This window comes from Pongo pygmaeus, chromosome 14, assembly GCF_028885625.2.
Source record: "Pongo pygmaeus isolate AG05252 chromosome 14, NHGRI_mPonPyg2-v2.0_pri, whole genome shotgun sequence".
In the NCBI taxonomy this organism is placed as follows: domain Eukaryota; kingdom Metazoa; phylum Chordata; class Mammalia; order Primates; family Hominidae; genus Pongo; species Pongo pygmaeus.
The window spans coordinates 105,410,753-105,436,701 of record NC_072387.2 but is presented as its reverse complement, the minus strand read 5'-3'; the positions used below and the strand labels follow the sequence as shown (position 1 = coordinate 105,436,701).

General features: G+C 40.7%; 1 protein-coding gene across 3 annotated transcripts in view; it reads right to left on the bottom strand.

Annotated features, from left to right (window-relative positions):
- Nucleotides 1-25,949, bottom strand: part of CLDN10 (claudin 10) — a 147,905-nt gene that overhangs the window by 9,622 nt on the left and 112,334 nt on the right. For 2 of the 3 annotated variants that reach the window (XM_054445900.2, XM_054445901.2), the window contains exons 2-3: nt 11,010-11,171; nt 10,840-10,921 (exon numbers count right to left, since the gene is read on the bottom strand). In XM_054445900.2, coding sequence (XP_054301875.1) covers nt 10,840-10,921; nt 11,010-11,171 — 244 coding nt within the window. Of the gene's footprint in view, nt 1-10,839; nt 10,922-11,009; nt 11,172-18,319; nt 18,659-25,949 lie in introns of those variants that run through there. The other variant, XM_054445899.2, reaches the window with a different exon arrangement.

The window sequence follows — 25,949 nt, the reverse complement described above, 5'->3', positions numbered from 1 at the left end:
GAATAATTTATGTATAAATTATTTATATAATTATTTATGTATAAATTATTTATATAATTATTTATGTATAAATTATTTATATAATTATTTATGTATAAATTATTTATATAATTATTTATGTATAAATTATTTATATAATTATTTATGTATAAATTATTATATAAATTATTTATGTATAAATTATATAAATTATACATAAATAATTTATGTATAAATTATATATAAATTATTTATAAATAATTTATGTATAAATTATTATATAAATTATTTATGTATAAATTATAAATTATTTATGTATAAATTATTTATAAATTATTTATAAATTATTTATGTATAAATTATAAATTATTTATAAATTATTTATGTATAAATTATTTATAAATTATTTATGTATAAATTATTTATAAATTATTTATAAATAGATATAAAACTGGTCTATATATATACATATATGTGTGTATGTGTGTGTGTGTGTGTATATATATATACATTTTTAAATTATGTATATATTTTATTCCTCCTATCTAACTATCTAATTTCATATCTTTGGGCCAATATCTCCCCAATATGTTATCTTCTCTAATCCTCTTAACATTCAGAACAGGAAATATTACCTCTGTTATCCAGTCAAGGCAACCGCAATATACCTAATATAACAGTAGAGTAAGGGCCAGGACCACGGCCCGGGCCAGGATCTGAGCTGAGTCAAACTCCAAAACCTCATCCTTCTCCTCTCCACCACCTGCCTCTCTAATAGTGTGTAAAGTGATCAGTGAGTGTCTACACGAAGTACTAATTCTTGAAAATTATTCACAGAAATTTAAAAACCATCCACAGTAGGACTAAATCTAATGTTATCTAATCTTTGTTAGCCAAAGTAAACTGTAATGTAAAAGGAACATCTCATGTTCCCAAAGTCACATAGTTCAATTCAAAACCAAATCTGTTGCTTAGCACCATCCATGCCATTGATCTCCATTCGTGTGTGGATAATTGGGGGGTTTGCTTGGCCGTAAGTGAGAAATGAGGTGCCGAGTCATAATAGTTACAGTAGGCACAATAACAGGTTTACATGCAGACTTTGAAGTCTGAATAAACTGACATCACAGAGAAGGCTGTGCTTCAAGATGGGAAATTCCTAAAATAACAAATACTGTCCTGAGATGCCTTAGGGCATGGCCAGTATTGCTAAGCATGGGTCAAGAATCCGTGTGTGGATGTGGGTGTACGTGGCTTTGTGTTGAGGTAAAAATACACAGATGGACTTGCAGCAAAAGAAGCTTGGGTCAATCAAAAGTGAACCTAACATTAGGAGATCGAGACCATCCTGGCTAACACAGTGAAACCCCATCTCTACCAAAAATATAAAAAATTAGCCGGGTGCGCTGGCAAGCGCCTGTAGTCCCAGCTACTCGGGAGACTGAGGCAGGAGAATGGCGTGAACCCAGGAGGCGGAGCTTGCAGTGAGCCGAGATCTTGCCACTGCACTCCAGCCTGGGCGACAGAGCAAGACTCCATCTCAAAAAAAAGTGTATCTGACATTTTATTCAGTCTTCAAGTAGCCTACCTGAACACATTTTAGAATCAAACCAAGAGTATCCAGTTGACAACTTTAAATTATTACTTATCTCTAACTCAATGCTATGACAGAGGTGACCAACAATTTTTAAATTACACAAGCCTTATTTATTTTATTTTATATCTATTTATTTATTTTTTGAGGCAGAGTCTCACTCCCTCTGTTGCCCAGGCTGGAGTGCAGTGGTGCGATCTCAACTCACTGCAACCTCCACCCTCCGGGTTCAAGTGATTCTCCTGCCTCAGCCTCTTGAGTAGCTGGGACCACAAGCACCCGCCACCACACCCAGCTCATTTTTGTATTTTTCGTAGAGTCAGGGTTTCACCTTGTTCGCCAGTCTGGCCTTGAACTACTGACCTCAAATGATCCACCCACATTGGCCTCCCAAAGTGCTGGGATTACAGGCATGAGCCACTGCACCCTGCCAAGCCTTATGGTTTCATGCTAGGTCCCCTTCAAACGTGCCTTCTACTTGAGAGCCAAGTGTCTTAAAACAATTATCTCTTCTACTAGGTCTCCAACATTTCAACATACATTTCTCTGTGGCTAACCTTAATAGACTACATAAGGTAATATACTATACATTAATATACTCTGCATTAGGGTCAGTATCCCTAAAAATAGTAGCTAGCGTTTAGTAAGTGTTTACTATGAACTAGCATGATTCTAAACAGCTGAAGTATACTATCTCATTTAATCCTGACAACAGCCTCCTAGTATGTACTATCCTCATTCTACGGATGAGGGGCACTGGGCACGGAAAGGGTAAGTAACTTCTTCAAAGTTACACAGCTAGAAAGTGGCAGAGTGAGGGTTTACTCTCAGGCAGGCTGGATCCAGAGTCCTTATTCTTGAACAGTGTGCCATGCTGCCTCTCCCTGTTCCTTTAAGCAATCACCACAAGCACGCTCCGTCTTACCATTCTAGGAGATGTGCAGACAGGCAGACAGTCCTACACCACTGCGGATTTACCATCCTTGCTGTAAGGATCATGGAGCATGGGTCCTCTACAAGAGATTCCAAAGTGAGCAACACATGGTTTTGACTTCTAGATGCTTGTGGTCTTGTTTAAGAGAACGACCAATAAATAAGCAGGTGCAAACTACCCAGTAGGGTTAGGATGGAAGCACGAGGTAGAAAGGAAGCACCCAAAACAGGGACACCCCGCCCAAAATGCAGGTTCTGAAGGCTGATCAGAGGTTAGCCAGGATGTGAAAAGGAGAGGAGCAATGGGGGTAAGAGCTGAATTACCAGAAAGCAGGGCACACTGGCAGAAATTATGATGTCATGCACTAGTCAGTAAAAACAAAAGAGCCCCAAATATTTAGTTCCCAAGCAGATTTTTAGGTCATGCTAGCATAACAAAAGCATCTAAGTAATTCTGGTCATCTGAGGTGGCCTGCACTACTTCTGAACAAACTGAAACCACTGAGTAACACTTTCTTAATATTTAACAGTTGAACCCTGTTTTGTTCTTACCACTTGGCACTTATCTGGAATCTCCTATCTGAGAATATGTGAGATCACTACCAACATTAGTTCATCCTTCAAATAACTTCATGAATGTAGTAAACTTAAATAAACAAACATCCATAATGTATTAAATTATAATAAGTATAGAAGAGAGAAATTAAATATCTTGACAAGGTCACCTGATGAGATCAATATTCTTTTCAACCTCACCCAGGAAAATCTGCATAGTCTAGAAATTTACTTCTTACATTGTCTAGTGTCCGTTCAACTTGACAACAAGCATGAGATAATTTGACTGAAAGTAGGTAGTTGTTCACATGCAAATCAATAAACGTAATCCATCACATAAACAGAACTAACGACAAAAACCACATGATTATCCCAATAGATGCAAAAAAGGCCTTCGACAAAATTCAGCAGCAATTCATGCTAAAAACTCTCAATAAACTACGTATTGATAGAACGCATCTCAAAATAATAAGAGCCACTTATGACAAACCCACAGCCAATATCATACTGAATGGGCAAACCTGGAAGCATTCCCTTTGAAAACTGGCACAAGACAAGGATGCCCTCTCTCACCACTCCTATTCAACATAGTGTTGGAAGTTCTGGCCAGGGCAATCAGGCAAGAGAAAGAAATAAAGAGTGCTCAATTAGGAAAAGAGAAAGTCAAATTGTCCCTGTTTGCAGATGACATGATTGTATATTCAGAAAACTCCATCGTCTTAGCCCCAAATCTCCTTAAGCTGATAAGCAACTTCAGCAAAGTTTCAGGATACAAAATCAATGTGCAAAAATCACAAGCATTCCTATACATCAATAACAGACAAACAGAGAGCCAAATAATGAGTGAACTCCCATTCACAATTGCTTCAAAGAGAATACAATATCTAGGAATCCAACTTACAAGGGATGTGAAGGACCTCTTCAAGGAGAACTACAAACCACTGCTCAACAAAATAAAAGAGGACACGAACAAATGGAAGAACATTCCATGCTCATGGATAGAAAGAATCAATATCGTGAAAATGGACATACTGCCCAAGGTAATTTATAGATTCAGTGCCATCCCCATCAAGCTACCATTGACTTTTTTCACAATATTGGAAAAAATTACTCTAAAATTCATATGAAACCAAAAAGGAGCCCACATAGCCAAGACAATCCTAAGCAAAAAGAACAAAGCTGGAGGCATCACACTACCTGACTTCAAACTATACTACAAGGCTACAGTAACCAAAACAGTATGGTACTAATACCAAAACAGATATATAGACCAATGGAACAGAACAGAGGCCTCAGAAATAACACCACACATCTACAACCATCTGATCTTTGACAAACCTGACAAAAACAAGAAATGGGGAATGAATTCCCTATTTAATAAATGATGCTGGGAAAACTGGCTAGCCATATGTAAAAGCTGAAACTGGATCCCTTCCTTACACCTTATACAAAAAATTAACTCAAGGTGGATTAAAGACTTAAATGTAAGACATAAAACCATAAAAGCCCTAGAAGAAAACCTAGGCAATACCATTCAGGACATAGGCATGGGCAAAGACTTCATGACTAAAACACCAAAAGCAATGGCAACAAAAGCCAAAATAGACAAATGAGATCTAATTAAACTAAAGAGCTTCTGCAAAGCAAAAGAAACTGCCATCAGAGTGAACAAGCAACCTACAGAATGGGAGAAAATTTTTGCAATCTACCCATCTGACAAAGGGCTAATATCCAGAATCTACAATGAACTCAAACAAATTTACAAGAAAAAAACAACCCCATCAAAAAGTGGGCAAAGGATATGAACAGACACTTCTCAAAAGAAGACATTTATGCAGCCAACAGACACATGAAAAAATGCTCATCATCACCGCTCATCAGAGAAATGCAAATCAGAACCACAATGAGATACCATCTCATGCCAGTTAGAATGGCGATCATTAAAAAGTCAGGAAACAACAGATGCTGGAGAGGATGTGGAGAAATAGGAATGCTTTTACACTGTTGGTGGGCGTGTAAATTAGTTCAAACATTGTGGAAGACAGTGTGGCAATTCCGCAAGGATCTACAACTAGAAATAGCATTTGACCGAGCGATCCCATTACTGGGTGTATACCAAAAGGATTATAAATCATGCTACTATAAAGACACATGCACATGTATGTTTATTGCAGCACTATTCACAATAGCAAAGAGTTGGAACAAACCCAAATGTCCGTCAATGATGGACTGGATTAAGAAAATGTGGCACATATACACCATGGAATACTATGCAGCCATAAAAAAGGATGAGTTCACGTCCTTGGCAGCGATATGGATGACGCTGGAAACCATCATTCTCAGCAAACTATCACAAGGACAGAAAACCAAACACCGCATGTTCTCACTCATAGGTGGGAAATGAACAATGAGAACACATGGACACAAGGTGGGGAACATCACACACTGGGGCCTGTCAGGGGGTGGGGGGCTGGGGGAGGGATAGCATTAGGAGAAATACCTAATGTCAATGATGAGTTGATGGGTACAGCCAGCCAACATGGCGCATGTATACATACCTATGTAACAAACCTGCATGTGGGGCACATGTACCCTAGAACTTAAATAATAATAATAATAAAAGAAAGTAGGTAGTTGTTTATTTCTAACTACTAAGTAGCCACAATGGTGAAAATATTTTATCATATAAAGCTTAAATCCTAAAGTAGAAACCAAATACATGCCAGGAATGAGAAGTGCGACATGATTTTGAAAAGTCTGGAAATAAAAAAGCCTAGAGGATGATAAGACCCCAACACCAGAATATCTGGGCCAAAATATTAACAGTAAATCTCATATACAAAAAAAGAATAAGTCTAAGATAACAATTCTGTTCTACTTCCTCAACCAGAGCAATCAGTTAAGTCATATAACTTTGCATGATTTGAAAAGAAGTTTCTTAATGTTGATCAATTCTTACTTGCAATGGTTTATCTAAGAAAACAAAGCAGGACATTCAGAAAGTTAGTGGTTTGGACAACAAAACAATGAATGGTGGGAATAACGTAATTAAATTTCAACATCCTGGTATGGTGAATCATGCTAAGGAGTACCTATTACTAGAAGCTTGTAGGAGATTTTTTTTTTTCAGATTTGTTAGTTTTTGTTTTAATAAAAAGGAGGAAGTTAGTTTGACACAGCCTAAAGGGAAGAGTTGAAAAACAGTTTTCAAGGCTCTGCAAGAGCTCATGCTGGAGTCATCAAACATAGTCATAGCTCGAATGAAAAAAAGCAAAACAAAAGGGAAAAATAGAGAAATAGCAGAACACGATGAAACTCTTTACAGATTGCAGTTCTGTCAAATGACTGTAACTTGGAAGAAAAATCTTCCCAGATATGTGGTGGGAAAGGAAGGACTTTTAGAGGAACTAGCCACTGAACATAAAGTGCAATACTGCCTGTCATGTGCCTACTGCAATCTTTACTCCAACTCCATGCTAGAAGCCACTCATTTTTTCCTCATCAACAAAGCTCCTCTTGAGTTCCTTGCATATAGCAGGAATGTATAGAGAACTTGGTTCATGAGCTTAGTTGTGTTTTCCTAACTTGGGCAACCAAGATGTGCCTTATATAGAGTTGTCCTGGAAATCTACAAAGAAGATCCAATTAACATAGCATACAAATCTGAAGGAAAAACAACAGCAGCAGCAAAGCAAGAACAACAAAACCAGGCTCTGAGGTCTAAACTCTTTTCCTTAGGGGTTGGGTATTGGAGAGCAAGTATTTGCTCACCAGAAATTTAAACCAGAACATGTGACAAGTCGCTGTCTCTCACTGCGTTTCCTAAGGGCCCAAACACACATGTTCCTGCAGGGAGAGATGGTATTTAGTGGCAGGTAGTTTTTGTAAGATTAATATAAGATAATAATGGGAAGAAGAGAGCTTTCTTGCTCCATCCTCTGGGAGGCTCCCTCTATCCACTGAGACAACAATTATCTCTGCTAATTCTGAAAGGACTAGGTCTACAGATAAGAATTTCACTTCCAGGTACTGTGCTAGGGAAAGAAGATACAGTTGTATAGACGTTTTCTGACCTCAAGGAACTTAATTCTCATGCCAGCTGATTAAGACACCGAAGACACAGAACATTCCTGTAGTGGCATCCTCCACATCCCAGCCCACCTAGGACTGGCCCTGCCACAAGCTTTGATTCTACAACGTATTCCTCTCTAAGTTCACATACAAACAAAAGCAGAAGCATCAATTATCAAATTCCAGCAAATGCTAGCCAAAGAAGTGCTATCCCTAGAATAAGCCAAAATAAAATATTGCTTTAAAGATGACATTTCAGACCTAGGAAATCAGTTCATTTTGTGCTGATAGCCAATTTATAGCTTATTCATCTTCCCAGTTTTTATCCCCTCTACTAGAAGGTGTTGATAAATGGAAACCAAACGAAGTCATGTTAGTTAATTTACTAGTTTTTATACAAGCGTGTTTTGTTTAAATGAGGTCTGAGTTCTTGTGGGTGTCATGTCATTTTTATGCCTCTTTTCTATCATTGTGGGTAATTAGAATCTGATGGTACCTACAATTCTCAGGCCTTGATAATTCCTTGAGCCAACTGGATTTTGTTGAAATCATGGAGGACCTTTCTTTGTGAAAGGCACTGCAGGGAAAACCGAGATGAAGGAGGGAAAGTCCCAATTTCAAGAAGTCAACTCATTCTCAATATCAGGTTTTTTATAGTCTATATTTTCTATACACCTTGATGCAAAGGGCCTGTTATTTGTAAATATTACCAATGGATAAGCAGTGCTGTTTTTCATGACCCCTGGTTCTTGTGCTTTTAATTACATTAGGTAAATTGGTGAATTGTAGGTGTTATATTTTTAAGCCACCGCAGAAAAGAGCTAATAAAGGCATCTATAAAGATAAGCCACATCTTACATACTATACAGAATTAAAAAGCAATCTTAATAATAGTTAATATAACACAATAAGAGCTAATACAAGCTGTTTGCTCTGTGCCAATCACATCTATCTATCTCTCTCTCTCTCTCTCTCTCTCTCTCCTCTCTTAACTCTCACAGCAATTCTGAGAGAGGTACTATTATTATCTTTGTTTTACAGATGAGAATACAGACAGAGAGAGAGAGAGAGAGAGTGGGTAGGCAGACACAGAAAGAGAAATTCCAAGAAGCTAATGAGAATGGAATAGCTCAATGTAGCACTAAGAGGTTGAAAAAGAGGAAAACCTCTCATAGCACCTAATTACTGAACTGAGTTTAATCAAAATCTGAAAAGAGAATAAGAAATTCCAATGGCACTACACTGAATTAGGTGACTGAGCTATAGTAAGCACAGAAAACAGTCACACAAAGATAGGTTTAAGTTATTGTTTGTACACAAATTAGCCTTGACCATTTAAGGAAAGAGTCCAATGATTTTTAAGATATAGGCAAAGGTATCCTTAATAATTGTCAGGAAAATAAAACCAGTAATATAGAAAAGATAATGCAGAAGAGTGAGCAATATATTTAATAAAATAAACCATGAGAAATACAGGTTTGTTGCATATTTATGATATCAAACCCTAAAACAAAAATGTATCATTTAAATGCAATATTTCATTTAAATATCATTAAAATATTTCTAAGCTTCAGAAATACAGCCTTGGTTTTTATTTCAATGTTTGCTGCCAGTACATCTGTGCAAATCTCATCTGACAGATAAGTAGGAGAAAATTAATAAATCAGGACATGTTTTTGTATCATAGGCAGGGGATAAAAAAGTTATATTGAGGTCTAAAACCCATTTAATAAAATTTGTTTTTCTTTCCCATTTAATAAAATTTCTGAATAAAAACTATTTTTAAATGTCTAGAAAAGGCTGGGCATGGTGGTTCATGCCTGTAATCCCAGTACTTTGGGAGGCTGAGGGAGGAGGATCATTGAAGATCAGGAGCTGGAGACAACCCTGGGCAACATAGCAAGACCTGTCTCCGTTAAAAAATGTAAAAATTATCCGGGGCTGGGCGCGGTGGCTCACACCTGTAATCCCAGCACTTTGGGAGGCTGAGGCGGGTGGATCATCTGAGGTCAGGAGTTCAAGACCAGCCTGGCCAAAATGGTGAAGCCCTGTCCTTATTAAAAATACAAAAAAATTAGCTGGGCGTGGTGGTGCATGCCTGTAATCCCAGCTACTAAGGAGGCTGAGGCAAGAGAATCGCTTGACCCCGGGAGATGGAGGTTGCAGTAAGTCGAGATCGCACCACTGCACTCCAGCTTGGGCAACAAGAGCGAAAACTCCATCTCAAAAAAAAAAAAAAAAATTATCTGGTTGTGGTGGCACATATATGTCCCAGCTACTCGGGAGGCTGAGGTGGGAGGATCACTTGAGCGCAGAAGCGCAAGGCTGCAGTCAACTAAGATCACACCACCACACTCCAGCCTGAGTGACAGAAAGAGGCTCTAACTCTTAAAAAAAAAAAAAAAAAAAGGACGAAAGAAACCTCTTGATGAACAGTACATGTAGCATATTGTCACAAAAATTACAAAATAGTGGAATATTAGAAATCATGCTTTTTAAGAGCCAGTGTTCTGAAGTTCAACTGCCTGGTTTGAATCACAGTTTCAATCAGCCTACTAGTTTGGTCCAAGTTTCCTTGAACACATCACTTGGCCTCTTTCCTCAATTTAAAAAAAGAGTACCAAGAGGACCTACTTTATAAGGTTGTTGTAAGAATAAAATAAAATAACATAATAAAATAATGTTTGCAGTGCTCTGCTTGGCTCCTGGTGGGGACTCAACATGCGCTAGCTATTATTTTCATTATATTTCATGATATAAGCATTTACTATTTATGCATAAGGTACACTTAAGCTAGAACTAGAAAATCAATTTCCTGAAGATTACTAAAACCACCAGAAAAAAAGTAAAGCCCAGCTGACCAGCTATTTCAATAATATACTTCTTAAAAATTCTATAAAATTTGACCTGAAGTCTAAAATAAAATTACCAGCCTCATTGATAGCAATACACACATAAATACGTGAGGCATCCTAAAGAGGGATGTAGATATATTCTTAGGTAAGACAAAATATTTAATATATTAATTCTGATTTGGTATCCCTGGGGTTTTCCCAATCCAAAGAAATAAGCCTAGGGAAACTATAAGAAGCAACAGCCCACAGTTTAAAAACACCAACAAGCAAACTGATCTGTTAATTCCAAAGCATTCATCTGCAAGACCGACCAGCCACATTTGAGTAAAGGTGCCGTGCTCCTACAGCATTTTTCAAAAACCTTGCATCGTATACAGTTTCTTTATAAAGGTTTATTAGGAGGAGCTTGTTAAGACAGTAGTTAATACAGCAAATGTAAAAGACCCAGAAACTAGCATCTGGCAAATATCATTTTGAGTGGGCAACAATCAAGGCAAGGTTTTAATTTTCTATTCGCACACCGCATCATTCTTTCCTCCCCGTCTGACACCTTTCACTTTTCCTCTACTTGACCTCAGTTTCATGATGTACAGCAGACGATGAAGTTTATAGTTCTAAATTTGATGCCTTGAACTGTTTAGAGACAAGACAGTGCAACACTAGCAAAGTAATTAAATGCATATTTTGCATATGTGGCATATGACACATTTAATCTTGAATGATGTCATCCGTTACCATTTATCAGTATGTCTTACTTTCAAAAGTCATATAGGAAATTCATGTCTCTTGGTTGAGAATATTAATTTATATACACTTCCTGTGAGCTGGAAACAGACTGAGAAGAGTACTTACTTTTGCTCAACAAAGAGAGGATCAAAGAATTCCGTTGTGATTTTGTTTGCATATAGGGAACAGCCGGTCATTGAGCACAGCCCTAACAAATATCAGAGGGAAAGCACTATGGTTAGTGTGATTTCATTAACATCATCAAGTACCTGGTTTGGAAGAAAGTTACTATTTACCTGACAGTATGAATACAATCCCAGCCAAACAAGCAATTTTAGCTTTGGCTTTATCGGAGCCTCCGACTTTGGTACACTTCATTCCAAAGAGGGCAAATATGGAACCAAAGAAGCCCAGGCTGACAGCAGCGATCATAAGTCCTCTACATGCCTGGATATAACCTGCAATTAGAGTAAGTGATTTACGTTACATAAAGCACGTGGCTGTCCAGGGAGAAATCCTCATTTTACGTTGTCATTCTGGATGTTTGTTTTCCAAAAAGATAACTGTGATGGTGAAAACATGTGGCAAGACAAGCAAGAAAGGAAAGCAAGTTAATCTACAGGGAGTGCCTATTCTAGGTCACACACTGTGAAGCGCAGTTTATGCGGAATCCTCAGGATAGATCTCTGAGTGTTATTTCCATATTCACCGATGAGGAAACTGAGGCACACAAAGGTTATGTGACTTACCAGAGGTGAGTTAGAAAGTGGCAGACATGGATTCCATCCCAAATCAGACTACAAATTCCATATAGTGAAATTCCATAGTGAAAGGTGCCTTTCACTGTGAAAAAACATCATCTGCCACCATCACAACCCTGTAGCTCCTCTGCTCATTGGACCTTAAAAGGGTGTTTTAATGGTTTTGACATTATCAAATGATAAGATTTATAACTGGGTGGCAGAAAGAGCTCCAAAGGGTCAAACCTTCCAATATTAGTGGAAGCTTATTAATACGAGACTAACTGGAATATCACCATGAACCATGGGAGGTCTAAGGGAATATTTTAGTGAAGTATTATTGTTTTCAGGGCATATATAATAAAACTGGGTTTTAAAAAGCACTATTTTGTAGAAGAGTAATTTACAGTGATTAAGTCAACTGTTCTGCTATAAATGAATGCCTTTAAAGTACCCTAACGAATATGTTCTGTCAGTTCATTTGTTCACCCTTCCTGTGCTATTCATTTTCTTAGTCACATATTTTTATTTGCACAGCCAGGGTACAGGGTAAACTTCAGTGTGGCTTTTGTCCAGGTTTTTACATTAACAGGGTTTAAACTAATAAGCTTTTACCACATAAGCCATTTTCATTTCAGCCTGAAACAATGCCATATTTCAATCTAAAATAGTGATAGTAGCACATACCGGGAGTAAGTAAATATCTGCTAAGCAAATGAACATATATACCTATATCAGGTTTACGTTTGGAATTAAACTTTTTAACTGGAAAAAACCTCTTATGTGCCAGTATATGACAAGTCATTTATTATTGGTGTTCAAGCAGAGCCATGATAAATAAGAATTCCGAGACCATGATAATCATGAATTTAGGGAGTACATACTAGTGGCCTCCAGTTCAGTTTCTTTTGTTCTTTTGTTTTTTTAAGACAGGATCTCACTTTTGCCACCCAGGCTGGAAGGAAGTGGCATAATCATAGCTCACTGCAGCCTCAAATTCCTGGGTTCAAGAGATCCTCCTGCCTTAGCCTTCTGAGTAGCTGAAACCATAGGCATTTGCCACCACCTATGGCTAATTTTTAAATTTTTTCTAGATACAGGGTTTTGCTATAATGCCCAGATTAGTCTTGAATTCCTGGCCTCAAGTGATCCTCTTGCCTCGGCCTCCCAAAATGCTGGGATTAAAGGCATGAGCCACTGCATCTGGCCCCAGTCTGTGTCTCTTTGGAAAAGAATGAAATTGAAGTTTTAATCCTATTCCTTGGGCCCATTTTTGAAGAGCAAACGGGAGCTGCTCTACTTAATTGTAAACACTTTAGACTCCCACAAATGCAGACTGCAAGGACAGTGACCTTCTATTGTGTAGTGTGAACTATTTCCATACAAAAAACAATTTCACTAACACCGTGGCTATCAAAAACAGCAAAACAAACTTATTTTTAGCAAAACAGGATAATGAAGGCTTCTTTCATAGCAATCATTGTGCTGCAGGGCTATTTGGGTCTCCGCTGCCACATGCTGAACCAGCTCTATTTAAAACTTCAGTCCTCAAGTTCCCCAGCCAGAGCCCAGACAGCAGGTAGAGGTAAGACAGAGAGGGGAAGCCTGTCAGGCCCTTGCAAGTTTCAAGACGGCCTGTGAGGATAACCCAAACTGGTTCATCACTTGCCACCAGGGCTACTCGGACAGTGTATTTTCACTCTTTTTGTGAAATTCATTTTAATCTATGGTTTTGAGGTTTTATAGCTGACTCTGACTGCAGTCATTAAATAAACAAAAAATGGGGGACTCATCTATTTATATGTACTCCCAGAAAACATTAGCATGTACCCTAATTTGCATTGCCTTTAGTTATCTTCCATGCATTGTTAACAGAAAGTGCAAGTTGTCAGGAATTTACCAAAGGTTAAATTCTACAATCTGGTCATTTAGAACGTGGAATGCATTTCCCAGATGATAAACAGTGGGTAGAACCCAGGCTAAACCATTCGATTCTTAATACGACAGGGAAAATAACAGTAGTCTTTAAACTTTATGTAATCACCACTCATAACATTTTTCCCGAGTTTCTCACTTTGAGATGCCCCGTCCCCGCCCTGGTATTGGCAGCAGGACCCGCTTTGGTCTCTTGACGCAAGCATGAGAGGAGAAGTGGGCAGGGCAGATTCTGATCTGGTCAGGTCCTTCTTTTGTGCCAACCAGAACCCGGATTTGGAAAATGAGGTACTTTTCTCCAGCATGAACAGGAGCAATAACTTGTTAATTTTGCGCATGCACAAAGAAGGCAATTTACAAGGACAATCATTGGCCAGATTTTCTGAAATGGAGAGCAAAGAGCAGGGGATAAACTCCCCTGCCAGCCATAAATGTAATGGAGTTGCTTGTAAGCCTGAGATTTGTAAATTCTCAGTGTTCGAAGGCTACCAGTCCTTACAACTGGTAGCCTTGGCTCCACAGATTGGAGCCAAGATGTTTCCAACAAACCCTTTTAGAGTTCATCTTTTGCAAAGCAGACCTCTACAGCCTTGCTTTCTAACAGTTCCTGAGGGCAAAACTTACAAGTAACACCACCAGGAGAAGTGTTAGTAAAAACCTAGTCAAGGAGGCCATTATTTTTGACAGGTCTAATTTACTGACACTGTTAATAGCTAATTAACACATTAAGGTGCTGAGGCATGAACATATTTATTTAGAAGTTCTCTGAAGTATAATTTATAGCTAGTTCTCCTGGGAGGAATGGCAAGCATTCCCACTAGATGGCATACACTAAAAACAAGCTGGCTCAAAATCATTCTCGCTGAAGTTCAAGTGGTACTTTTAAAGGAGTATGGGTTAACAATAAACAGAAATCACAAGCTCATTCAACTGTGAAATTTTCAAATAGTAAAATACAGCGACTTTAAATTAATGAACTCTGTTGGAGGAAACCTTCAAGGTGTTCCTTAAAAGTTAAGTGTTTTCCAAATTATGTGTATTTTCAATTGCAAATCAGCAAAAAACGAAAACATCCATTTAGTGGAGACAATTCGCTAATAGCACCTGTGCTAGTTGATGGATTTAGGGGGGAAAAAAGAATGTGCTTTTCTTTTCCTAGTAGCTTTGTGTACTTCTGCAAATCCTTTGAGAGAACAGTGGTATGGGGAGGGCAGGAACTCTGAGTTTCACCTCTGGTGCTTCTATTTACCTAAGGTATGCCCTTGGTTATAGGACCTAATCTCTTTGAGGCTCAGTTCTCTCATCTGTAAAACAGGGATGGCAGCACCTCCTTCACAGGATGAATAATATGGGTGTCTGCTGAGCAGTAAGAAAGTCATCAAAGCATCCCTTCATATTATAATACTACAATGGATTCTAAGCAGAAATTAGAGCTGGGTTCTTAATATGGCATAATGTTAAATCTAGACATAGAGCTTTGCTAGGCCTCATTAAGGAAAACAAGTGGCAATGATACCCCTAGGGGAGGGGAATCAGAGATGTCTTTATATAAGAAATTTAGGGCTGGGCGCATGGCTCATGCCTGTAATCCCAGCACTTTGAGAGGCAGAGGCGGGCAGATCACTTGAGGTCAGGAGTTCAAGACCAGCCTGGCCAACATGGTGAAACCCTGTCTCTACTAAAAATACAAAAATCAGCCAGGTGTGGCAGTGGGCGCCTGTAATTCCAGCTACTCAGGAGGCTGAGGCAGGAGAATCGCTTGAACCCGGGAGGTGGAAGTTGCAGTGAGCAGAGATCATGCCACGGCACTCTGTCCTGGGCGACAGAGTGAAACTTTGTCTCAAAAAAAAAAAAAAAGAAAAGAAATTCAGAATAATGACCTCGTCGTTTGACTCCAAGAGTTCTTCCACCTGACACAAGACAGGCAAGAGTCACGAGCCTTGTCTCTCCCTTCCTGGATTCTCTTCCCAATCTAGAGCTCATGCCTGGGTTTAAGGGGAGGGCTGTTCTACTCAGGCCACCATGGCCACTTTCTCCAAAGGCAATGTCAGGACCAGCACCCACCAGATGCGGCTGCCCTGGGAACTCAAGGTAGAGAGGACAAACAGAGGGGCCCTACCCTAGAAGCTTCTACTTGCAGGTGGGGGAATCAACTCCCCTCCACAGGAAAAGACAGTTGCGTGACTTAACCCTCCAAAATGTTATTCTGAGAGATACAGAAAAGTAAGTTTGTTTTGCGGTAGGAAATGCCATCTTAAGCCACAGAAGGGAATTCATCAAAAAACAGGCTGATAAATATGATTCTATTACAAATTTCAAAGTCCTGTATGAGAAAAGGCATCATAAATTTAAAAGACAAACAATGGTGTGAGATTGCAACCTGCATAATAAATCAAGGACTGACAAATCATCGAAACCACCAAGGAACAACAGAACCATGGACCTAAGATATGGACGCCAATTCACAAAAGAGAAAAAAAAATGGTCAGTGAGTTTTGACCATTTTTCTAACCAGTGATTTTGACCATGGCAATAAGGGAAATGCCAACTAAAATGATAAGATGGCTGGGCGCAGTGGCACACACCTATAATCCTGGCACTTTGGGAGACCAAGGAGGGTGGATGACCTGAGGTCAGGAGTTCGCGACCAGCCTAACATGGTGAAACCCTGTCTCTACTAAATACAAAAAAAATTAGCCGGGCATGGTGGCGCATGCTGGTAATCCCAGCTACTTGGGAGGCTGAGACAGGAGAATCACTTGTACCTGGGAGGCGGAGGTTGCAGTCAGCTGAGATTGTGCCACTGCACTCCAGCCTAGGCAACAAGAGCAAAACTCCATCTCAAAAAAAAAAAAAAAAAAATGGATTAACACAGAGTGGTGAGAATGTGGAGAAGCAGGTATTCTCATACACTGTCAGTGGAAAGTAATTTGACAGTATGAACTGAATATTAAAATGCACGTGTATTCTACTGCTCTTACAATACCATTTCTCAGTGGAATGGAGTCTACAGAAATACACACACATACAAAGAGGTGAATATAAGATTTTCAGTAAAGCACCACCAACAAAGAAAAGCTGGAAAAGGTCCAATGTCCACAATGGATCCATGGTTAACTAAGCCATTTTAGGCAGTCTAATGAATATACCATGCAGCAGTCACACAGAGTCAAGTCACTTCTATTAAGTACTGACTTGGAAAAATATACTGATTTTAAAGTGTTGTACAACAGTAGGTAGTGTCATGCCATTTGTTTTTAAAAGTCATTTTTTAGTCACATGAGCACACAGGAAGGCCATTTTGCAAGTTGGATGGCATAAAAATGTCACTCCTCTCTATTCTCCTCCCAGCTAACCAGGACAACTATTCCTACTTCCTCTTCACTCCCGGCCCGATCTGCCCCCAAGCAGGTATGGTACCACCTCCACTCTCACTGCAGACACGTAAGAGAAAACTTTATTATTCTGCACTTAATAATATTCATAACGCATTCATTTCCTTCTCTCCCTTGTCCCCCAACTGTCCTACAGAAGGAAGCGTACCTATCTGGCACGCTATCTCAGGGAACAACAGAGTTACAACAGAAGAGTGTTCAGAGGACAGTAACATATTGCTGACTATAAACCACAGGAACAAGAGAATGCCTGTTCATCTACCTGGATGCGTGCTCTACAAACCACAGGAAATTCAACGGTAATGCTGGGGAATAAACACTGTTCCGGCTGCTTATTTTACCGAACAGGACACGGACCCGGGCGCCACCCTTCTAAAACTAGATGCGTATTCCTTACACGGAGGTTCCATCAAATACCACGTTGAGCAACAGTTTGCTTTTCGTGGCAAACCCCATCTTAGAGGAATCAACTATTTTCTTTCATTTACCCAGCTATGTAAACAAAACCTGCAAGTGCGGTAATAAAAGAAAAAGAAACACCTCAAATCTAGAAATATGTAATGTAAATAACTCCTCTTAAGCTTCTGCCAGGATTCGTTTGCTGTAAAATCCTGGAAGCAACGGGCCTAGAACTTGAGCAATCAATGGCACCGGGCTGACATCGGCTGTTGTCTTGAAACTCAACAGAGCCAGAGTTCTGTGTGAATATCCACCAGCTGCTACCAGCATAAGGCCTAGCTAACCGGAGCAACGCCAGGTGAACATCTACAAAGGAACAACCCAGGACAGCTGCAGGCACCGGGGACTCCGATGCAGAACCGGTCAGCTCCCGGCGCCACGCTCGCACGGCCCAAGATTCCCTACCCTCTGCGGACTCATCGCGGCACCGCAAGGGCTATTATTTTCCTAAAACTCGGAGGAAGTGTTTGTAGTGTTGCCTAGGCAGACAAGTTTGTAGAAGCTCTTTAAAGGGAAACAATAACAACAACAAACTCTGCAATATGTTTTCCCGCTTCCAACCTCTCAACCCCCACCCCCGCCTACTTTTTAAAAAACCAACGAAATGGCTCAAGGGAGGTCAGGACAACGGATTTGGCTTGCAATGACACCATTTTTTATCAGAACCCAGCCTTCGGGGAACGTAGGGGAGGTGGAGGAGACAAGCCCCTGCAGCATGAACTCTGGGTCCCAGCGGTCCCCAAGATATGGGGGGTGGGGGAGGGCAGCCGCGTCTTCGACTCTCAGGACGGCAGTTTCCCCATCCCCCGACGCCTGGGAGTCACCAACCCGGGCCTGTCTGCGTGTCCCCCCTCCCGGGGTCCCGGGCTTGAACAGGCGCCCCGCGAGACAGCCGTCAGGAGAGGGCGGGCAGCAGGGAACGTCCCCGGCTCCCTGAGGCCCTGTGGGGAGAGACGGGTCGGGCCTCAGAGGAGTCCAGTCTAAGGGTCCCGCTGGGGGTATTGGGGGCGAGAGGGTGCCTAGCGGGCCGGCCATCAAGGAAGGAGGGCTGAGGGCGGGGGCCGCGGGGATGCAGACCGTCCAGCGCCAGCATGGAGGGGAAGTCCTTGCAGTTGGAGACGCCAGTGGAGTCGGTAACGCACGCCTTCCACAGGTTGGCCCAATAGGTGGCGGTGGTGATGACCGTGCCGTCGATGGTAGACACCTTCCAGTAGTCGGTGGGCAGCGTGGAGGACACCAGTACCCAGCCCGAGATGGAGACCATGAAGGCGATGATCTCCGAAGCCGTGCTAGCCATGCCGCCGGATGCAGCCGCGCTCGCTCTCGGGTTCCCACTCTGCGCCGCGACCCCCGCACTCCCAACCCCGCGGCTCCGCCTCCCGCCTCCGCCTCCGCTCACCGTCCCCGCCCACCGCCCCGCCCAGCGCACCCGGCGCCAGGGGGCGCACGCGACCCCTCACACCCATGCCCTGGCCCTTGATGGGGCTCAGAGGGCTCGCGGTCGCCCCCCGGGTTCTCCACCTGCAGCTGGCCCGCGCCAGCGTGCGGGAGGAAGGCCGGCCTGCGCTCCCCTGAGCCGAAGGGCCGCGGAGAAGGGCTCGCTTGTTGGAGCGGCTCAGGTTCAGACTGGCAACCGGGTGTGGACAGCCTGCTGCGCCCCCACCTCACCACCCCGACCCAGCCCTACCCAAGGCAAATAGCGTGGCTTCCTGACTACCTTGTAGAAGCAGAGCAGGAAAAGCCTTTTGCGTGCCCTGAAAGGACACGGTTTGGTAACTCAGCCCTCGGTTTGCTGAACTCTAAAGGTTTGCGTGCCACGCTTGTTTGGGTGACTCTGTTTGACTTGTCAAGGAGGGATCACTGTGCAGATTCTGGGCTGGAAACCGGCCTTGCCCTCAAAACTCTGCAGTTCTGTTTGGCCTGGTGGTATGCGGAAAGTCATGGCAAAACGGTGCGCGGCACAGGCCTAAAGTCAAGATAGCAGCAGATGGGGCATCCTGACAATCTTGATCTTGCTGGTGTACTCATGCTAATGCACTACGCAGAGGGCATTTGTTTAACACATTTTCCCTGTAGATCCCTTCCAGCTTCCAGGTCTAGAGGCTATTCTATGGAAGGATGCTGTTATCCCAGTCAAAACTGCTATCTTGTCTTTTTTTTTTTAAACCACCTCCATCTCTCACGCCTAATTGAAATATAAACTCATTCATTCCTTCATCCCTTCATTGCTGTCTCAAGGTAAACATAAAGATCAGGGTGTACTTGTGGCTCCTGAAGCCACAAATCTGGGCATAAATGAGAGAACAAGGACACGGGTTATTATTTGTCCACTTAAAGGTTCTTGCAGTTCTTGTTATAAGCTTCCAGGGTTCACTTGTTGCCAAAAGTAAGGAAAGGTCTAAAACCTATCAATCAGTCTGCTGTGATAAATCTCATGCTAACCCTCTGTGTCACTATCTTTAGGTAGAAACACTCTGGTTCAATGTGAAGAATTGCTTAATTTCCCTTTGTCACTTTTTTTTTTTTTTAACCAAATGGGTGCCCAGTGAAATTAGAGGCAACAAGGTGACTGGAGAAGAAAGGAAGCTGGACATAGAATCATCAAAACTTAGATTGGAAGAATCACTGGAGACCAGCAGGACACGCTCCACACTTAAAACAATTCTCCTGTCTATTTCTAGAGATAATGTTTAGCCCATGCTCCACCCTTCAGGACCAGCAGTTCAGTGCATGGCAACGTATCTATTCTGTTTTTTTCATGTTGTTTTGACAGCCCTTTTAAGAAAGATTTTCTTCCTATTGAGCCCAAATCTGTCTCTCTTCAATGTCTACCCAAATGTTGTAATCTGTGCTCTGAGAACACGAAGTAAGTCCTACTCTTGCAGCCGTGCAGCAGCTGGCAGGTGGTGGGCTTCTGTGTGCTTAACGGTCCCACGGCTTTCGTGAATGGGTACAAGGGTGACAATGCAGACATGGTTACCCTACTGTTCTGCTCTGAACCCCAGCGTGTCCTGATGTATCATGTTAGGTTCACTGGTAAACTAAACTTAAAAACTGAGTTTAAGAAGTATCTTCCTGGCTGGGCGCGGTGGCTCACGCCTGTAATCCCAGCACTTTGGGAGGCCGAGGCGGGCGGATCATGAAGTCAGGAGATCGAGACTACCCTGGCTAACATGGTGAAACCCCGTCTCTACTAAAAATACAAAAAAAAAAAAGAAGTATCTTCCTAACCTCTTCCTTCTCATCCTCCTTGCTATGCAAATCAGTCACCTTTGAGCAATGACTACAAAGCATCCTCTATTCTTTTGTATGGCTTGCCTTTTTAAAGTGTTTTATCATCTGTTTTTTTGTCCTCCAGCATATTTCCACTATTATTTCTATGCCATATTCCTTCCTGAATAATCTGCCTATTTCTGATCCAATTACTATTTGAAAAACACAAAACCCATTAACCATAACATTTCTTACTGATTTTTTTAAAATTGCAAATTACACAAATTTAATACTTTATTTCCTGGCCTTGTTTGATAGTCGCTTTGTTGACCGGGGCTTGCCTATGGTAGGAACTCACTAAATTCATTATTTCTTTGTTTTTACTAGACAAAACCCTGACTTACTTTTGACACAAAACAAGTGTAGTGCTGTGACCTTTAAGACTCAAGCACTTCCTAATTTATCACCTAGTTGGCTATAAAGTCCACTGTTTGGATCCAAAGGCACATTGTTTGTTTTAAAGAAAGAACTTTGAAGAATGGTTTGGTGTTTTAAACCAGTCTGCGAAGTTTATTTAACACATAATGTAGCTCTACCTATTATACTTCAAAAATCTATAAACCCAGATTACCGTTGCAACATAGCATCCAGAAGAAACAAATTCTGAATTCCTACTTGGAACACTCTTCTCTCTGCTGCATCGCCACACCACTGAAGCCAGAATCTCTGGGGGTGGCCATAGTAGCAGTATTTCCAAAACTTCTAATGTGTACTCAGGCTGAGAACCACAGCTCTGACCAGTTGAGCTTTGTGTATCTGTGTATAAACAGTTAATTTAGCATAACAGATGGTGGTATGCATCACAGGAAGAAAGAACATGAATCTCATTGTTGAATACTTTGAAAAAAGAAATATTCTATTACTGTAGAGATTGCAACACACAATTTCAACTTAAAAGGGATGGGAAACACCACAAACAATCCATAAATTAAAACTTAAATGGCAGCACTATTAGTTCCTTTGCCAGCTAAAACAGACTAGGGTCGTCATGCCTGCAGACTTGGTTAATTTTCCTTTCTCCTTTCTATGAGGTTGGACAACCTTAAACCCTTTTCTTTATCTTCCCTAGGATGTAGTACATAGTTACTGTGGAAAGCTGTATGTTAAAGGCCATGACTGCCTGACCAAAGAATGAAAAATGTTAACTTTCTTTAATACCTAGATAATATTATGTAATGAATCAAACATTTTTATTTTAGAATGTCATATCTTATGCTTCTCAAGCTAGTTTAGTCAGGAGAATTCTAAAGATATTATGGAGTAGCACATAATCTAAAAAAAGAATGTCCAGAAAATAAAAATGGACCAAATAGAGATTTTTGAAAAGAAGTAATGGATAAATGTCTTGTTTTGCTTTAAGATTATACAGTTCCCAAATAACCTTTGCAGTTAATCTGCAAGCCGATTTACAGAGTACTTTTGACTGATAAATGCTTCCTTATTTTCTTTAGGATTCAGTTCACTGAAATTTCATGAGAAACTATTCTTAATTTAAATATAAAAGTGAATACATCAGAAAAGGTTGCCTCCTTTAAATTATTCAAAGTAACATCTTAGTTAACAGTAGTTTAGTCTTTACAAAAAGCTGTAGATCTTTTCCAATATGAAAACTACTAACTGATCTATAAATTTGACCCGAAAACATACAATGCCCTGAAACATATTCTAAGCCTTTCTACTTTTGAGGTCTAAGTCACTGAAATTAGCATTGAAAATTATTTCTTTGGCTTATTATGGTTATTAAAGAGAAATAGAGGATCCCCCACCCTGGGGTTGTTCAATAGGAGTGAAAACCAGTTTAGCCAACTAAACAGGAGATTTGCAGAAATTCCTTACTTGAGATTCAGTACACCTACCAAACAACACAGGTGTGCCTTTCAATAGCTCAAGGATTTTCTAAGCATCAGATTTGGTTTCAGTATGCATTAGCTCCTTCCTAGATTCCAGTGAGGTGGCGTGCTGCTAATCAGGTGGGAAGAAACTGAATTCCTGATGATATGGTATTAACTAAAAAAAACAACTGCCCAGGAGCCAAGTATTGTTACACCACGTTAAAGAAGATATTAATGCCGGTACCAAGATATTAAAAGAGCACATCTGTGTTCTTTTTCCTTCCATTTTCCCTAACATTTCATTTATCTTAATGCTTTATGCAAATCCAATGATATTTGTAATCTACTTAGCATGAACGCTACAGAGTGATAGGAATAGTTACAGAACGAACACTTAATTCTCACCATTGCATCACCATTCATATATAAATATATATCTATAATTTTTTTGCAAATTATAACTATACAAACAGTTGCCTTATTTTGTCATTTGGCAACCTGTGAAGTCGTACTCCATCAGAATGTTTCTATGGGCCTATTACAAGTCAGTGCCATATACTTTGTGGATTTGTTTTTCATGCATTCATTTGAAACACACTCATTCCCAATTCTAAATTATCTTAGCAGACTCCTCTTGAGCCCCTGGAGGGGAGGGGTAAGGTTTGGGCCCCAACAGGAATACCCTTCGAGCCTGGAATGACTCTCACTCTGGGATGCTAGAACCTTCCAGGGCTTGTAGACAGGTTGGTTACATTTTGTTTGTCCGTAAGCACTTGATGAATATCAATTTAACCTCCCACCCAGGTCGGGGCAGTATGTTAATTTGTATGTTTTGGGCAAGTGATTTTATGTCTCTGAGTTACAGCTCCCTCATTTGTAAAACAGAGGAGTTATTTTGGGTAGCTTCCGAGACCACTTTCAACTCCAAAAACCCCTGAGTCTAGGATTCCTAATGAACTCAGTCATTCACAGATAACATCAAGGAGAGAAGCAATTTTCCTTTGGTGTCTTTACTGTTTTATTCTCACTCTCTTTCTGCCTCCCTCCTTTGCTAAATTTAAAGGTGGCGTCTGTATAGATGTGTATGTGAGAGGCAGCGCATGGAGAAAATCTAAAATCTCTACATGTAGACTTATTGTCACTTTTTCCTTCTGTTTAGGAGAAACGTGATAAAGCATGGTAGTTTCATTCACTTAAGAGTCAGGGAGATATAGCGGACAGAGGGTAGATGATGTAACCAGAAAGATGTGAGATAAAATTCTACCTCTGAATGACCTTGGACAGGTCACCTAATCTCACTCAGCATCACTTCCTCAAGTATAAAGCGGGACTAAATGACAGCTTCTTTCAAAGGCGTTGTGAAGATTAGATACAACGTATATGAAGGACAGGAATGTAGTGGATGCTTAGTAAATAATGAATATTATTCAGTTCATTCATGCCTCTCATTTCCTTGTGTCTCTTTAAAGAGATAAAATTACATTTTTCATAAAAGTGGTATTAATCGGTTAGGCTAACAGCAGTAAGTGAATAAGGCTGAAGTGTATTGCAAATCTCAAAGTAGGAAAGCAGAAAGTGTGGAGTCAAATGCCAACATGGAAGGGGCTGGTGCCCAGAGTGAGGGCAGAGGGAGGGAAACCAGAAAGTCAGAGCAGAGGATAGTCCAGGGGAGCAAAGGTGGTGGGGGGTGAGGGGCTTGCAAAGAAAAGTGAGAAATAAAACCGGAGGACAGTTAAATTTAAAAGGGTGAACAGCTGGGTGCCTGTAATCTCTCTCAGCCCCTCCAGAGGCTGAGGCAGCGAGATCACTTGAGCCCAAGAGTTCCAGACCAGCCTGAGTAACATAAGGAGAGCCCCCATCTCTTAAAAAAAAAAAAAAAAAAAAAAAAAAAAAAAAAAGTTAGCCAGCGGCCTGTAGTCCCAGCTCTTTGGGAGCATGAGCCAGGAGTTAAAGACCAGCCTGCCTGTCTCTAAAAAAGTAAAAATAAATGAAAGAAGTGACCAATGACAAGGCAGAGAGAGTAAGGGGAACAGAAATTGCAAAGAGAAAAGCAAGGGGCAAGAAATAAAGATAAAGGAGAGAAGAAGCGAGAAATCAAGGGGAGACAGCACTGGGACGAGAAGCTGAGCAGAGGACACTGAGGACAGAGTGAATGATTTCCATAGCCCTCGGTTTTCTCAATGACTAGGTGTAAGGAGTGGGAAGCAATACAGTCTAGTGTCTGTTACCAAATGCAGATACTTGCTCCTCTCCCTAGTCCTCACAATACAGCAGGTGCAAAGTTTATTCCAAACTACTCAGAAGTCCCAAGTTACCATGTGGCTCACATTGTGGGGAAAATCAGAGGAAGTTTAAAATGAATTATTTCAGGGTTAAAAATGCATGTTCTTACAAAAACATACCTATAAGCTAATGCTTCATTTTGAGAGTTTTTTTTCTTCAAAATGTAGGCATTCTCTTATTTCTATCTAATAAACACTGATCTTGGTACCTTTTAACAACTCCATGCAATAGATACTGTTTAATAAAAACTCCATGCAATGGGGTACTATTTTCATTCCCATTGTACAGAAGAGGAAACTGAACCACAGAGAGATTAATTCACTTGCTCTGGAAGGTGGTGGAGGTGAGGTTTCAATGTAGCCAGCTCAGTTCTAGAGTCTCCACTCCTTGTGAGAAGTTGCCTCCCACCAAGACAACTCTTTGTAGTTTGTGTACAGAGTACAGTCAGTATCTACAGTGTGGAACGAACATGCACAAAATGCATTAAGATAATTCTGAATAACTTGATTTAACTTTATTTTCAGGAAAATTGCTTTTATAATCAGAATTATTTGAACACAGTACGTAGTTTCCTTACTTCATTTCAGTATATGTCTAGATCTTGCAATAAGTGAATTGAAGTTCAATAATATGCTGTTTAATGGTGTCCTGAGCAAGTCTCATTCACTGTGTTAGTTTGGGTCTGGAACGTTTTTCTTTGAGTCCACACACACAGTAAGAGTTCATTAGAGAATTCTTAAATCTGTCTTCTGCGTGCTTTGAGCTCTGGCCCGTGCTCTCAGCCAAACGTAGCTGGCCCAGTGACTTGAATGGGAACGTTCTGCCAGTGAGCACCCATCGTTCTTCCCTGCCATCCTGAGTTGGGGACGTTCTGCGGTGGGTATCATTTACTGTGCTGTGGATGCTCCTTCTCATGTTTATTTCATTTTCTGGTGAAAATATTTAAAAACCAATGGTTTTTAAATAGCCATAAAAAATATTGTTATTTTAAAGGACATCAAACTAAGGTATATATTTTTATTTCTAGAATGCTGAAGTTAGAAAGGACCTTAAAAAAGTTACCTATTCAATTTTTCAAATGAGGAAACTGGGACCCAAAAGTGACTTCTTTTTTTCTTTTATTTTTTGAGACGGAGTTTCGCTCTTGTTGCCCAGCCTGGAGTGCAAAGGCGCGATCTCGGCTCACCGCAACCTCCACCTCTCGGGTTCAAGCGATTCTCCTGCCGCCCGAGTAGCTGGGATAACAGGCATGTGCCACCATGCCTGGGTAATTTTATATTTTTAGTAGAGACAGGGTTTCTCCATGTTGGTCAGGCTGG